This window comes from Salmo trutta, chromosome 25 (genome assembly GCF_901001165.1).
Source record: "Salmo trutta chromosome 25, fSalTru1.1, whole genome shotgun sequence".
NCBI classification, from domain to species: Eukaryota; Metazoa; Chordata; class Actinopteri; order Salmoniformes; family Salmonidae; genus Salmo; species Salmo trutta.
The window spans coordinates 4,693,704-4,710,350 of record NC_042981.1 but is presented as its reverse complement, the minus strand read 5'-3'; the positions used below and the strand labels follow the sequence as shown (position 1 = coordinate 4,710,350).

At 47.0% G+C, this 16,647-nt stretch overlaps 1 protein-coding gene and 1 pseudogene across 1 annotated transcript; both read left to right on the top strand.

The window, feature by feature from the left end:
- Window positions 1-11,253, top strand: part of LOC115161886 (DDB1- and CUL4-associated factor 5-like) — a 28,575-nt pseudogene extending 17,322 nt beyond the window's left edge.
- Window positions 9,458-11,257, top strand: LOC115161887 (antigen LPMC-61-like). The gene is made up of 2 exons (XM_029712694.1): window positions 9,458-10,454; window positions 10,503-11,257. The coding sequence occupies exons 1-2, from the start codon at window positions 9,898-9,900 to the stop codon at window positions 10,525-10,527; spliced, it is 582 nt and encodes a 193-aa protein (XP_029568554.1). The 5' UTR covers window positions 9,458-9,897; the 3' UTR covers window positions 10,528-11,257.
- The last annotated feature ends 5,390 nt before the right edge of the window (window positions 11,258-16,647 follow it).

Here is a 16,647-nt window from a genome sequence, read left to right as displayed (position 1 = left end):
CAAAGTTCTTGAAATTTCCCGTATTGACTGACCTTCATGTCTTAAAGTCATAATGAAATGTTCTTGCCATAATATGGACTTGATCTTTTACCAAATTGGGCTATCTTCTGTATACCCCCCCTACCTTATTGGTTGAGAGAATTCCAAGAGTGTGCAAAGCTGTCATCAAGGCAAAGGGTGGCTACTTTGAAGAATCTCAAATATAAAATATATTATGATTGCTTTAACACTTTGTTTTTGGTTACTACATGATTCCATATGTGTTATTTCATAATTTTATAGTAAAAATAAAGAAAAACCCTGTAATGAGTAGGTATCAACTTTTGACTGGTACGGTATATACCAATTAGCAGAGACACTTACAGTACAGTGAGTACATGTTCAGTACGAGGATGTGGGACTTTGACCTTCAACCTTTGTGTCGCTAGATAACACTCGTACTATCTAAACCACAGACCGCTCTGTTTTCGGACATACCAAGAAAGTAAACGTCCCAATTTTTCTTGTGTTTTTTTTTTTTTTTTTTCTATTCTGGGAAGAGTGAGAGTCTGTTTTGAAGAGACCCTTCTCCACAGAGACATTATAAAGTTGGGTTTTCCTGAAGGAACTCTGCAGTAGGCTCAGGGGTCTGTCTCAGATGACACCCTGTTCCCTATACCGTGCACTACATTTGACCATTGCCAATTTTAGTCCGTAGCCCTATATAGGGAACCAGTTGGGAGGTGTCCAGAGGGTAATGGTGAAAGTTGAGGCCTTATTGAAGCCCTTCTGTCTCCTAGTGATGAACACAGAAGCCCTACATCTCTAGCCAAGACTCTTCCCTCAGCTTCTCCCCAGACCTTGTTTGCACCCTTATTCCTTACATAGTGTCTAGGGCTCTGGTCAAAAGTAGTGCACTATGTAAGGAATAGGATGCAATTTGGCCCAAGTCCCCCTCCCCCCCTCTTCGTATGAGACATGATTTCACTCTGAAACCATGTGTAGTTTATGTTCACAATATGCTGCGGTGCTGTCAGGGGAGATCTTCGCTACAGAAAACCCTTCTACACTAAAATAACACAACTGTGCTGCAGCAGGCTGGAATCTACCAGTGGCGTGTTGAGACCAGAGTTAAACAAAGCGAGAGGGAGAAGTTTAGGCCTGTGGGAGGAGGTGATATGGAATGACTGCAGCTACATTCAGTAGTGCTTTCTCTGTTCTGTGCGACTGGCCCCTGACTACTTGTTGTCAAGGTGATGGGTCTTGCTTAGAGACTCCAAAAAGGCTAGTGCCGGAAATTATTACAGTTCTACTTGACATGTGTCCTGGGGCTCCCCTCCTCTCCCTGGGGTCACCGCAGGCCTGTTTATGACCCTAGTGATGTCACTGACCCTAGTGATGTCACTAGTTAGTAGATATATAAGGACCCTAGTGATGTCACTAGTTAGGAGATATATAAGGACCCTAGTGATGTCACTAGTTAGTAGATATATAAGGACCCTAGTGATGTCACTAGTTAGGAGATATATAAGGACCCCTAGTGATGTCACTAGTTAGGAGATATATAAGGACCCTAGTGATGTCACTAGTTAGTAGATATATAAGGACCCTAGTGATGTCACTAGTTAGTAGATATATAAGGACCCTAGTGATGTCACTAGTTAGTAGATATATAAGGACCCTAGTGATGTCACTAGTTAGTAGATATATAAGGACCCTAGTGAGAGAGACAATACCTGCCACCCATATAGCACCCTGTTCCCTACCATAGTTCACTACCCTGGTCCAAAGTAGTGCACTATATCTGGAATAGGTTTCCATTTCAGATGCAGTCTTTGGCTCGTTCTGGATCATTCTTCTCTTCTGGCTTCATTGGCTCGGCTCCTCGTTGCCTGGCAACAGACACCACACATATTTCCGCTCAGTGTGTTTTGTAGAAGTTTACACCTCATCTCAAATTCTATCTTCCCTCGGAGAAGAGATTTGTCATAAATTCTTCTGTCTCCGTATGTAACTGTGCTGGCCTGTTTTACTGCTTCTACAACTGGATCCTTCAGGTTTTTTTTAAATGCATTTAAAAACGGCAACAAAACCGTTGCCCCCGAGGATTTAGGCCCGGATTCATAAAGCCTTAAGAGTGCTGATGTAGGATCAGATCTTGTCTGTAATCTTTTTCATTATGATCTAAAATACAACCCTAACCTGATCCTCGATCAGCAGTCTGACTCGGAGGCGCTTTATCAATATGGACTCTTATCTCGAAATGGACTGGCCGTAATGTTTTTAAGTTTAGATGTTCCCTCACTATCTTCGCAGCTTTTTGTTTTTGAGGATTAATTGTTGATAACAAGCTTTTCTTTTTTTTTTGATTTTATCAACAGGGGACAGAGAACATTTATGTAATGGTTTAACATGTGTTTAATAGAGGACGTTGTCTTACAGTGAGTCCCTAATACCCCCCTGTTCCCTATGTAGTCCAACTACTTTTTCAGCAGGGCTCCGGACTAAAGTAGTGCACTACATCGGGAATAGGGGGGTCATTTTGAGATGCCTCTATGTTAATCTCTTTGTTGTCCTCCTCCAGTACGTCTTGTCTGGATCAGATGACTTCAACCTTTATATGTGGAGAATCCCAAAGGATCCTGAAGCAGGTGTGTGTGTGTGTGTGTGTGTGTGTGTGTGTTTCCGTATAGGTTTGTCCAATTTGTGACAGATTAAACAATATGCAAATTTCCCCGCCAGAGGTTTCCAGGAAACACACTTTTTTTGTGGATAAAAGGCTTTTTGTGATACGTATTCCACATAAAAATGACTTCTGCTGTTATATTCTCATGTTAAATGGGTTTCCATGACATTTTAAACTCTAATGGTTTTGCGTTTTATATAGTGAAATGTGTCCTCTAGTCAACAGCTCACAGAGACGGTGAAATGTGTCCTCTAGCCAACAGCTCACAGTGAAATGTGTCCTCTAGCCAACAGCTCACAGTGAAATGTGTCCTCTAGCCAACAGCTCACAGAGACGGTGAAATGTGTCCTCTAGTCAACAGCTCACAGAGACGGTGAAATGTGTCCTCTAACCAACAGCTCACAGAGACAGTGAAATGTGTCCTCTAGCCAACAGCTCACAGAGACAGTGAAATGTGTCCTCTAGCCAACAGCTCACAGTGAAATGTGTCCTCTAGCCAACAGCTCACAGAGACAGTGAAATGTGTCCTCTAGCCAACAGCTCACAGTGAAATGTGTCCTCTAGCCAACAGCTCACAGTGAAATGTGTCCTCTAGCCAACAGCTCACAGAGACAGTGAAATGTGTCCTCTAGCCAACAGCTCACAGTGAAATGTGTCCTCTAGCCAACAGCTCACAGTGAAATGTGTCCTCTAGCCAACAGCTCACAGTGAAATGTGTCCTCTAGCCAACAGCTCACAGTGAAATGTGTCCTCTAGCCAACAGCTCACAGTGAAATGTGTCCTCTAGCCAACAGCTCACAGAGACAGTGAAATGTGTCCTCTAACCAACAGCTCACAGAGACAGTGAAATGTGTCCTCTAGCCAACAGCTCACAGAGACAGTGAAATGTGTCCTCTAGCCAACAGCTCACAGAGACGGTGAAATGTGTCCTCTAACCAACAGCTCACAGTGAAATGTGTCCTCTAGCCAACAGCTCACAGAGACAGTGAAATGTGTCCTCTAGCCAACAGCTCACAGAGACAGTGAAATGTGTCCTCTAGCCAACAGCTCACAGAGACAGTGAAATGTGTCCTCTAGCCAACAGCTCACAGAGACAGTGAAATGTGTCCTCTAACCAACAGCTCACAGAGACAGTGAAATGTGTCCTCTAACCAACAGCTCACAGAGACAGTGAAATGTGTCCTCTAACCAACAGCTCACAGAGACAGTGAAATGTGTCCTCTAGCCAACAGCTCACAGAGACAGTAGGCTACCTACATGATGAGACTATTATGGATAAGAGCAATTTTTATTATTTGTCAAACGGCAGCCAAGCATCGACCATCATGTCACCAGAATAACACCCTGGATATCTATTAGAAAGCAGCATCAAGCTCATCACCTTTTCACTTTCTCCACCCTGTTTTGTTCAAGACCCTATTTAATCTGTAGCCTAATAAACTGCATGGTTTCCCCGAGTCGTAGTGGAAGGACCAGACAACATGTCATCGCATGACTCCCAAGTTTACTTCAATATGACAGTTATTATACCAATATTTGCGCATAAAGGCGTTTCTGCCATTTCTCGCGTAATACGTTTTGCCAAACACAAAAAGATCCCTCCACGTCGAACGAACATATTTGTATGTCGTCATTTCATGTTTCCAGTCAGTCCAGTCGTGGTTTTTCTTTATACGTCAGGTAATTCATCCGCATGAAATGTTTGGATGAAAACGTTGTTACAGATGACAGATATCTCTACTGTTCCGTCTCGCCCTTCCAGGAGGTCGTGTGGTGAACGGAGCGTCCATGGTCCTAAAGGGTCATCGTTCCATCGTGAACCAAGTCCGGTTCAACCCGAGCACCAGTATGATCTGCTCCTCCGGGGTCGAGAAGGTCATCAAGGTACGTAGTTAAGGTCGTAGGTTATTATTATTATTATTATTACAGTTTTAATAATCATTCAAACCACAGGTCGTTGGTGGGTTGTATGGCTCGATGTGTATAATGACTTGGTACAATGATTGGTTCATCAGTGGTTCGTGACATCACCAGTGACATCATCCACGTTACATCGTGAACATCTGTTGATGACATCGTCGTGATTTTAAAGTTCATCGGTTCGGTTGTTCGAGTACTTAGAAAATGCACAGAATCTTGAAGGTAATTGTTCGTTGCAAGAAAAGGAGAAACTGCCTGGGTGCTCAGCGTGCCATCAGAATCATTATCTCAGCCCTTCTACTCCTACACCCTCTGAAAAGGTAAAGGTAGTAACGCCCAGGCATTCCTCACTAGGTGGTTTCCCCATCCTGTATGACTCTCAGGTCTTCAGTCATAACTCACTGTCCCTCATCAATCACAGGGCCTGAGGTGAAGACAGACGACTCATCTCCTTCGCCATCTGTCCCCTGTTGACGAGCGTGTCGAGGGAAGATGTGTTGGTTCATCATCAACTCTCTCCCCTACAGCAGCTCTAGTCTCTCCCTACGGCAGCTCTAGTCTCTCTCCTACAGCAGCTCTAGTCTCTCTCCTACGGCAGCTCTAGTCTCTCCTACGGCAGCTCTAGTCTCTCTCCTACGGCAGCTCTAGTCTCTCCCCTACAGCAGCTCTAGTCTCTCCCTACGGCAGCTCTAGTCTCTCTCCTACAGCAGCTCTAGTCTCTCTCCTACGGCAGCTCTAGTCTCTCCTACGGCAGCTCTAGTCTCTCTCCTACGGCAGCTCTAGTCTCTCTCCTACGGCAGCTCTAGTCTCTCTCCTACGGCAGCTCTAGTCTCTCCCCTACGGCAGCTCTAGTCTCTCTCCTACGGCAGCTCTAGTCTCTCTCCTACGGCAGCTCTAGTCTCTCTCCTACGGCAGCTCTAGTCTCTCTCCTACGGCAGTTCTAGTCTCTCTCCTACGGCAGCTCTAGTCTATCCTACGGCAGCTCTAGTCTCTCCTACGGCAGCTCTAGTCTCTCCTACGGCAGCTCTAGTCTCTCCCCTACGGCAGCTCTTGTCTCTCTCCTACGGCAGCTCTAGTCTCTCTCCTACGGCAGCTCTAGTCTCTCTCCTACGGCAGCTCTAGTCTCTCCCCTACGGCAGCTCTAGTCTCTCCCCTACGGCAGCTCTAGTCTCTCCCCTACGGCAGCTCTAGTCTCTCTCCTACGGCAGCTCTAGTCTCTCCTACGGCAGCTCTAGTCTCTCCTACGGCAGCTCTAGTCTGTCTCCAACGGCAGCTCTAGTCTGTCTCCTACGGCAGCTCTAGTCTGTCTCCTACGGCAGCTCTAGTCTCTCCCCTACGGCAGCTCTTGTCTCTCTCCTACGGCAGCTCTAGTCTCTCTCCTACGGCAGCTCTAGTCTCTCTCCTACGGCAGCTCTAGTCTCTCTCCTACCTACGGCAGCTCTAGGTCTCTCTCCTACCTACGGCAGATCTAGGTCTCTCCCCTACCTACGGCAGCTCTAGTCTCTCCCCTACCTACGGCAGCTCTAGTCTCGTTCCTACCTACGGCAGCTCTAGTCTCTCTCCTACCTACGGCAGCTCTAGTCTCTCTCCTACCTACGGCAGCTCTAGTCTCTCTCCTACCTACGGCAGCTCTAGTCTCTTTCCTACCTACGGCAGCTCTAGTCTCTCTCCTACCTACGGCAGCTCAAGGTCTCTCTCCTACCTACGGCAGCTCTAGTCTTTCTCCTACCTACGGCAGCTCTAGGTCTCTCTCCTACCTACGGCAGCTATAGTCTCTCTCCTACCTACGGCAGCTCTAGGTCTCTCTCCTACCTACGGCAGCTCTAGGTCTCTCTCCTACCTACGGCAGCTCTAGGTCTCTCTCCTACCTACGGCAGCTCTAGGTCTCTCTCCTACCTACGGCAGCTCTAGGTCTCTCTCCTACCTACGGCAGCTCTAGTCTCTCCCCTACGGCAGCTCTAGTCTCTCTCCTACGGCAGCTCTAGTCTCTCTCCTACGGCAGCTCTAGTCTCTCTCCTACGGCAGCTCTAGTCTCTCTCCTACGGCAGTTCTAGTCTCTCTCCTACGGCAGCTCTAGTCTCTCCTACGGCAGCTCTAGTCTCTCTCCTACGGCAGCTCTAGTCTCTCTCCTACGGCAGCTCTAGTCTCTCTCCTACGGCAGCTCTAGTCTCTCCCCTACGGCAGCTCTAGTCTCTCCCCTACGGCAGCTCTAGTCTCTCCCCTACGGCAGCTCTAGTCTCCCCCCTACGGCAGCTCTAGTCTCTCTCCTACGGCAGCTCTAGTCTCTCTCCTACCTACGGCAGCTCTAGGTCTCTTTCCTACCTACGGCAGCTCTAGTCTCTCTCCTACCTACGGCAGCTCTAGGTCTCTCTCCTACCTACGGCAGCTCTAGGTCTCTCTCCTACGGCAGCTCTAGTCTCTCTCCTACCTACGGCAGCTCTAGGTCTCTCTCCTACGGCAGCTCTAGTCTCTCTCCTACCTACGGCAGCTCTAGGTCTCTCTCCTACCTACGGCAGCTCTAGGTCTCTCTCCTACCTACGGCAGCTCTAGTCTCTCACCTACCTACGGCAGCTCTAGGTCTCTCTCCTACCTACGGCAGCTCTAGGTCTCTCTCCTACCTACGGCAGCTCTAGGTCTCTCTCCTACCTACGGCAGCTCTAGTCTCTCTCCTACCTACGGCAGCTCTAGTCTCTCTCCTACCTACGGCAGCTCTAGTCTCTCTCCTACCTACGGCAGCTCTAGTCTCTCTCCTACCTACGGCAGCTCTAGTCTCTCTCCTACGGCAGCTCTAGGTCTCTCTCCTACCTACGGCAGCTCTAGTCTCTCTCCTACGGCAGCTCTAGTCTCTCTCCTACCTACGGCAGCTCTAGTCTCTCTCCTACCTACGGCAGCTCTAGTCTCTCTCCTACGGCAGCTCTAGTCTCTCTCCTACGGCAGCTCTAGGTCTCTCTCCTACCTACGGCAGCTCTAGGTCTCTCTCCTACGGCAGCTCTAGGTCTCTCTCCTACGGCAGCTCTAGGTCTCTCTCCTACGGCAGCTCTAGGTCTCTCTCCTACCTACGGCAGCTCTAGGTCTCTCTCCTACCTACGGCAGCTCTAGGTCTCTCCCCTACCTACGGCAGCTCTAGGTCTCTCCCCTACCTACGGCAGCTCTAGGTCTCTCCCCTACCTACGGCAGCTCTAGGTCTCTCCCCTACCTACGGCAGCTCTAGGTCTCTCTCCTACCTGTACCAGAAGTGTGAAAGCTGATACAGGCCTAGATGATACAGGCTCTCTAAACCTGACCTCTGCCTTGTCTCCTCTCCTCTTTTCTCCGCTCTCCATCTCCTCTCTCCCCCAGGCGTGGAGCCCCTACCAGCAGACAGAGAGTCTGGGTGACCTGGATGGTTGTGTGGAGAATAAGTCCAGGAGTCTGTACAGCCATGAGGAGTATATCAGCCTGGTGCTGAACAGCGGCAGCGGCCTGAGGCACGACTACATCTCACAGGTAACACACACACACACACACACTTTCTGGGGGATGAATTGAAGTACGATTGCGTCTTTCTCATGTCATCTCAGTCCATCCAGGAGGATCCTCGTATGATGGCCTTCTTTGACTCTCTGGTGCGTCGGGAGATTGAGGGCTGGAGTTCAGACTCAGACAGTGACCTGAGTGAGGGGGCCATCCTGCAGCTCCACGCCAGGGGACAACGCTCCACACGGGCTGTAGGAGACGGCGCCGGGGTCCTGGTTGGGGTTGGTGCTGCTTCGCCTGTACATCCTGCTGCTGCTACGGGTGACTCAGACCGCTCCTCCTCATCCTCATTGGCTGCACCCGAGGCCTCGGTGGCGGAGCCGCTGCTGCCCAGGAATCGTCAGCGACATCACCAGTCTGCGTTCTTATTGGACCTGGTGGGAGAGGACTCTGACTCCTCTGGGTTCTGGCTAGACCCCATGCCCCGCCCCAGCCCCCGAGACAACTCTACCCTCTCCAGCCCCACCTCCTCCCCGGCTGGGGCCTCCTCCACCTCCTCCTCCACCAGCTCTGAGGACGAGGAGCGCCGCAGGGTCAGCACCAGGCAACGTAACGCAGCGCGAAGGCGCCGCATGCACTTCCCCTGCAGGCCCAGTGGGGGGGCGCCCTGAGTCTGCCCAGGCCCTGTACCCCGTGGGGGTCGACTCCTGCTCCTACCCCAAGATCTCCATCGATGAGGCCTCATCCTCCTCCGCATCTTCCACGGCGCTGCAGCAGGACCAGGACTCGGTCCAGATCGGGCTCCAAAGGAGGAGCTCGAAAACGGGGACATGTGCCAGCAATTCGGGCAGACTTGCCGGTTCCAGCACTGCAGTGTCTCTGGACAGCCAAGACGACCAGGACAGGCTCCTCATCACCTCCCTTCTTGCTCAGGACACACTGCAGCAGAGGACAGAGTCCTTGGAGGGAGGGGGGACGGGGGCTGCTTTAGAGAGGATGGCCAAGGGCTTGGAGAGTCCGGAGGAGGACAACAGTAGCTGGGTCTCTCCTTCCTCCAGACATCACCACGGCCCCAACGTGAACGGCCTGCGGCTCCCCGACCAGACTGAGATGACTGAAGGGACCATCTGGCCCCAGGGACCATCTGGCTCCAGGGACCATCTGGCTCCAGAACGGTTTGCGTCCCCAGATTTCAGGGGAGAGAGGGAGGCCTTAGCGGGGAAACAAACAGACACTAGGAACCAAGTGGAGGATGAGAAGGATGAGGAAGAGGTAGGGTTGTCTTCTCAGAGAGGTCAGGCCCTGGCCCAAGGGGCGCTAAAACGGACTCACCTGGGGTCAGGAGGTCAAGGGTCAGGGGAGGGGTTGGAGACCTCGCCCTCAGAGAAGAAGTTCAAGACATGATGATGACGCCTGTCGTGGGAAGGTGACCATTTGGTGAAAGACTGACGTTGTCCCACATTAGCCTATTCCCTGTGGTTCTCAAACCTCTCCTCTCGGACGCTGCACAACATCACTGTAGCCCTGAACAAGCAGATCTGATCCAACTAGTCAAGGGCTTGAGGATTAGTTGACTAGTTGAATCAGGTCTGATAGCTCTGGTATAGATTAAATACATGGAACAACTGAGGGTCCCAGAGGAGAGGTCTGAGAAACACTGGCCCATGGAACAACTGAGGGTCCCAGAGGAGAGGTCTGAGAAACACTGGCCCATGGAAGAACTGAGGGTCCCAGAGGAGAGGTCTGAGCAACACTGGCCCATGGAAGAACTGAGGGTCCCAGAGGAGAGGTCTGAGCAACACTGGCCCATGGAAGAACTGAGGGTCCCAGAGGAGAGGTCTGAGAAACACTGACCCATGGAAGAACTGAGGGTCCCAGAGGAGAGGTCTGAGAAACACTGGCCCATGGAAGAACTGAGGGTCCCAGAGGAGAGGTCTGAGAAACACTGGCCCATGGAAGAACTGAGGGTCCCAGAGGAGAGGTCTGAGCAACACTGGCCCATGGAAGAACTGAGGGTCCCAGAGGAGAGGTCTGAGAAACACTGGCCCATGGGAGAACTGAGGGTCCCAGAGGAGAGGTCTGAGAAACACTGGCCCATGGAAGAACTGAGGGTCCCAGAGGAGAGGTCTGAGCAACACTGGCCCATGGAAGAACTGAGGGTCCCAGAGGAGAGGTCTGAGAAACACTGGCCCATGGAAGAACTGAGGGTCCCAGAGGAGAGGTCTGAGAAACACTGGCCCATGGAAGAACTGAGGGTCCCAGAGGAGAGGTCTGAGCAACACTGGCCCATGGAAGAACTGAGGGTCCCAGAGGAGAGGTCTGAGAAACACTGGCCCATGGGAGAACTGAGGGTCCCAGAGGAGAGGTCTGAGCAACACTGGCCCATGGAAGAACTGAGGGTCCCAGAGGAGAGGTCTGAGCAACACTGGCCCATGGAAGAACTGAGGGTCCCAGAGGAGAGGTCTGAGAAACACTGGCCTATATAGTACACTACTTTTCACCAGGAGCCTTTGAGCCTATGGTCAACAGTAGTATACTATGTAAGGGAAAGGGGGCCATTTCGGATGCAACCTGAGACCCAATTTAAGGTGGCTTTTCTTTGGGTTTTTACAGTCCAGTTTCTTGGTTTGGTGACGCTAAAAAGAGTGTCGCAATTTTGCATTTTTGAACCATTGGGACGTGTATTCTGCTAAGAGCAGGACACAGTGGCTATGAGGGCTTGCCTCCTCTGTCTGTCAATCAGAACATACTGGATAATGATTGGTCCAATATTACTGTTGGCAGCAATGCATTCAGGAACTTCTAGAAATTGTCGTGACTTCTGAGGTCAAACCATAGATGCCATTAAATATCACAAGATCCAAAAATATCTAATAATATTGACATTGACAATGGTTTTGTAAATGCACTTCTAGTTAGTCATTTAGTCTTAAGGCAGATGTTTTTGTTTTTTTTATTAAAATACGGCCGGTTTAGTTGTTTTTTGTTGTTGTTGTTGAAGAAAGCAGGCCTGTAAAGAAGCTCTGGTTCAGGACTAAAGGCTTCAGATGGCACATTTTGATTTCTATTGGAATTACAGACTTGATTCATTTAGATTTTTCAGTGAGATTCTTGGTGAAGTGTCAGCAATTCCGTGGCAAATCTTTTGTAGCTGTGCAAACGGCTGTTTGAGTGGTGCGTTTAAAAAAATAAAATGATTGTTTCAGTGTTAAGGGATGATAATGGTTTCTTGTCTCTTCGTCCTCATCCAAAGCCCTCTGTCGCCAGCAAATGTTTTATTCTGGTTTATTTCTTCAATTAAAGAATCATTCATTGTCTGATGATGCCATTACACTGAGACGTTTTTCTCTCCGTTATAAGGATTTAAAAAAACAAAAACATTTTACTCTCACCTTTTCAAGACACCCAAGGATACTTTGAATAAAATAGCAAATTGAAACTGAATTGCCACAATAATCGACATACATTCTGTGTTTAGTGTACCATTCTGTCTTCTCTAATTGAAGAGATATTGGATAATATTTCTGCACCGCACAGTACCAAGTCACCATGGCAACGAAGCTTCAACACTGCAGTGAAAGAAATGTGACCCTGAACAGACCAGAGACTGGAGAATACAGAACACAATGATTAGACATGCTGCTAGACCAAACCAATCCATAGACCAGATCAATCCAATATGGTTAGACGTGCCAGACCAAACCAATCCATAGACCAGATCAATCCAATATGGTTAGACGTGCCAGACCAAACCAATCTATAGACCAGATCAATCCAATATGGTTAGACGTGCCAGACCAAACCAATCCATAGACCAGATCAATCCAATATGGTTAGACGTGCCAGACCAAACCAATCTATAGACCAGATCAATCCAATATGGTTAGACGTGCCAGACCAAACCAATCTATAGACCAGATCAATCCAATATGGTTAGACGTGCCAGACCAAACCAATCTATACACCAAACCAATCTATGGTTAGACGTGCCAGGAATAAATGTCCCCTCTCGTTGACACCGCAGAGGTTCAAGGCCGACCACAGTACTGCAGGCAAGGTATTGTTTGACAGGATCCACCGTTATAGTGAATGGGTAAAATGTCAGTCTTCGTGTAAATAAATACACATGTTTTGAAGACAATCATGGTACCAATAATCGTTTCTAATACACCAGATGTAGGTCCTTGAACCGATTTGGATTTAAAAATCGCAACACTAGAAGTTCTAAGGATAATTTAGTTGCTGAAGACAGCCTGCAGTACCTTGATCGGTCTTCAATTTGAGTCGGTCAGTTAGAGGGGGCAGCACTGAGCTAGCCTGCAACGTGACAACCTTGAGAAGCTCAAACCGAGCGTCATTATGTCTCCGTGACACACCGTCATAACCGACTTCATTTGGTTTCAATGTGTTACCGTAGCGATTATGACGGTGTCTCATGGAGACATATCACACACAGTCTTCACATATGGAATGAATGCTGTCACGTGATCGATGACTTTGTCCATTCATATACAGTTGGTCTGAAGTGTACATACACCTTAGTCAAATACATTTAAACTCCGTTTTTCACAATTCCTGACATTTAATCCTAGTAAAAATTCCCTGTTTTAGGTCAGTTAGGATCACCACTTTATTTTAAAAATGTGAAATGTCAGAATAATAGTAGAGAGAATTATTTATTTCATCACATTCCCAGTGGGTCAGAAGTTTACATACACTCAATTAGTATTTGGTAGCATTGCCTTTAAATTGTTTAACTTGGGTCAAACGTTTTGGGTAGCCTTCCACAAGCTTCCCACAATAAGTTGGGTGAATTTTGGCCCATTCCTCCTGACAGACCTGGTGTAACTGAGTCAGGTTTGTAGGCCTCCTTGCTCACACACGTTTTTTCAGTTCTGCCCACAAATTGTCTATAGGATTGAGGTCAGTGCTTTGTGATGGCCACTCCAAAGCCTTGACTTTGTTGTCCTAAAGCCATTTTGCCACAACTTTGGAAGTATGCTTGGGGTCATTGTCCATTTGGAAGACCCATTTGCGACCAAGCTTTAACTTCCTGACTGATGTTTTGAGATGTTGCTTCAATATATCCACATAATTTTCCATCCTCATGATGCCATCTATTTTGTGACGTGCACCAGTCCCTCCTGCAGCAAAGCACCCCCACAACATGATGCTGCCAACCCCATGCTTCACTGTTGGGATGGTGTTCTTTGGCTTGCAAGCCTCCCCCTTTTTACTCCAAACATAACGATGGTCATTATGGCCAAACAGTTCTATTTTGTTTCATCAGACCAGAGGACATTTCTCCAAGAAGTACGATCTTTGTCCCCATGTGCAGTTGCAAACCGTAGTCTGGCTTTTTTTATGGCGGTTTTGGAGCAGTGGCTTCTTCCTTGCTTAGCGGCCTTCAGGTAATGTCGATATAGGACTCATTTTACTGTCGATATAGATAATTGTGTACCTGTTTCCTCCAGCATCTTCACAGGGTCCTTTGCTGTTGTTCTGGGATTGATTTGCACTTTCCGCACCAAAGTACGTTCATCTCTAGGAGACAGAACGCGTCTCCTTCCTGAGCGGTATGACGGATGCGTGGTCCCATGTTGTTTATACTTGCGTACTATTGTTTGTACAGATGAACGTGGTACCTTCAGGCATTTGGAAATTGCTCCCAAGGATGAACCAGACTTGTGGAGGTCTACAATTGTTTTCTGAGATCTTGTCTGATTTCTTTTGATTTTCCCATGATGTCAAGCAAAGAGGCACTGAGTTTGAAGGTAGGCCTTGAAATACATCCACAGGTACACCTCCAATTAACTCAAATGATGTCAATTAGCCTATCAGAAGCTTCTAAAGCCATGACACAATTTTCTTGAATTTTCCATGCTGTTTAAAGGCACAGTCAACTTAGTGTATGTAAACTTCTGACCTACTGGAATTGTGATCCAGTGAATTATAATTGAAATAATCTGTAAACAATTGTTTGGAAAAATTACTTGTGTCATGCACAAAGTAGATGTCCTAACCGACTTGCCAAAACTATAGTTTGTTAACAAGAAATTTGTGGAGTGGTTGAAAAACTAGTTTTAATGACTCCAACCTAAGTGTATGTAAACGTCCGACTTCAACTGTATATACTGGACCAACAACTCCAGGACAGGTTTAGCCTTTTTCATTCTATGATTATCATTCCTGTGTCTTATTGTAAATCTAATGTTGAGCCACCATAATTCCTGTCTCTTATTGTAAATCTAATGTAGAGCCACCATAATTCCTGTCTCTTATTGTAAATCTAATGTACAGCCACCATAATTCCTGTCTCTTACTGTAAATCTAATGTACAGCCACCATAATTCCTCTCTTATTGTAAATCGAATGTACAGCCACCATAATTCCTGTCTCTTATTGTAAATCTAATGTACAGCCACCATAATTCCTGTCTCTTACTGTAAATCGAATGTACACCACCATAATTCCTGTCTCTTATTGTAAATCTAATGTACAGCCACCATAATTTCTGTCTCTTACTGTAAATCTAATGTACAGCCACCATAATTCCTGTCTCTTATTGTAAATCTAATGTACAGCCACCATAATTCCTGTCTCTTACTGTAAATCTAATGTACAGCCACCATAATTTCTGTCTCTTACTGTAAATCTAATGTACAGCCACCATAATTCCTGTCTCTTACTGTAAATCTAATGTACAGCCACCATAATTCCTGTCTCTTACTGTAAATCTAATGTACAGCCACCATAATTCCTGTCTCTTATTGGTAAATCTAAATGTACATCCACTGTCATTTTCATATTTAATATAATATATCTTTCTCGATTTATTAGATAACATGTCTTAATACGCCACTATTTATAGTGCCAACTAACAGCAGCTTGCCAATTTCAGTGTAATTGATGGGAGAGGAATTCCACAGGGTTATGCTAGGTCTCCTCTACCCAAAAGAAGACTTCCTCCACAGTGACCTAACAGTGAGCTGAGTAACCATAAAAGGATCTTCTGATCAGATAGAAAACAAGAAGCCGCACCCTCTCAGACTGAAACATGTTCCAACTGGCGACCCTATTCCCTATATAGTGGTCAAAAGCAGTGCACTGTAAAAAGGGAACGAAGGGAACCGTTTGGGACACAGACACGGATTCTACTGAACAGTGGAAATGATTGTTAGTGGGGTAAATGATATCATCATCTGTAGCTGTCTGTCTTGGAATCCATGATGCTAGTAGGATGTCTTCAGGGCCAATGTCTAGTCTAGTCAATGGTCTATTCTTGTTTTGGAAAAAGTCTTGTCTTCGGTCCTCCTCTCCTCTGTCCTCTTCTCCTCCGTGACCGGAAACCGATAAGTGGTCGAGGAGAGTATCAATTCATAAGTTGACAAAACGGAAGACGTTCCCTTTCCTCGCCGCCTATCCTCAATTATCTATGACCTTTTTTTTCAAAAGGAAGACGAGAGAGGACTCAGGAGTTGAGCCAATCCAATTGAGAATAGGCCATATTGTTCGAGGTTATCGCCAGAGGATATCCTGGGGCTAAGTCCAGAGCACACACTAACATACCTACCCCTTCTAGTCATTCTGTCTATTCCCCACGCCCTTCTAGTCATTCTATGTCTATGCCCTCAAGCCCTTCTGAGGGACGACAGACCAGACAGTATTGTTATTGGAGGTTATCTAGCTACTTTGCTCTAGTCTCTTTGCTCTTTGCTCTAGTCTTTGCTCTAGTCTCCCTCAACATAGTGCTGCCGTCCACAGCAGTGTGAATATCCAGGCAAGCTGTCACTATGGTTATGTCCACAATGGCACCCTATTCCCCATGGGCCCTGGTCAAAAGTAGTGCACGATATAGGAAATAGGGAGGCATTTGGGGATAAACTTTACAGGAAATAGATGGACATCCTTCACTTCCTGCCCCCGACACAGCAGCAGCTTGTTTCTTTGACTGTTACAACTACCTTCTTTGTAAAGAATTGTGAAATATTTGTATGTATGTAAAAGGGAAATATTATGTTTTTTGAGTCCCTGAGGCTGCACACATTCAGCCCTTATTGTTTTGAGAAGGAATTGACGTAACTCTCGCTCAAAATGTAAAAGCTTGATACTTTATTTATACAACCATTAAAACAATATTGTCATTGTTTTCCAGGCTAGTTATCCCATACAAGGAATGATATCTGTAACTGAAGGAAGGATGGCTGCATTTGAATTCCCTACAACATGGTTGGAATACCTTGGTTAGATGCCAGAGAACGATCAAACACCGACACACACACACACACACACAGGGTCTTCACACGACTTCTGTCTCAGACACTCAATGCCCGTGCTGCTTGTCTTACTGTTTCCAACTCTGTTGTCTCGAGATGTTATGTGATCAGTTCAACAGTCCTCCAGGACAGAAATGACCAGGTACTGAGAAAGAACTTGATAAAATGGTAATTAGACAGTAACTAATGCATTGAAGAATGGCGCAAAAATTAATAGCTTCTGTTTTACGGGCTCCTGGCCAACACTGCACATTGTTCATGTTTCCTATGACCAAAAGGAGCTTCTGGACAACAGAACAGTGATCACTAACCTTGATTTGAATTAAGATT

Bases quoted from the DNA above. Each gene is read 5' to 3' on its own strand.
- LOC115161887 (XM_029712694.1), top strand. From the start codon at position 9,898: ATGGAAGAACTGAGGGTCCCAGAGGAGAGGTCTGAGAAACACTGGCCC. The intron at 10,455-10,502 runs GTCTGAGCAACA...CCCAGAGGAGAG, and splicing joins CTGAGGGTCCCAGAGGAGAG to GTCTGAGAAACACTGGCCTA.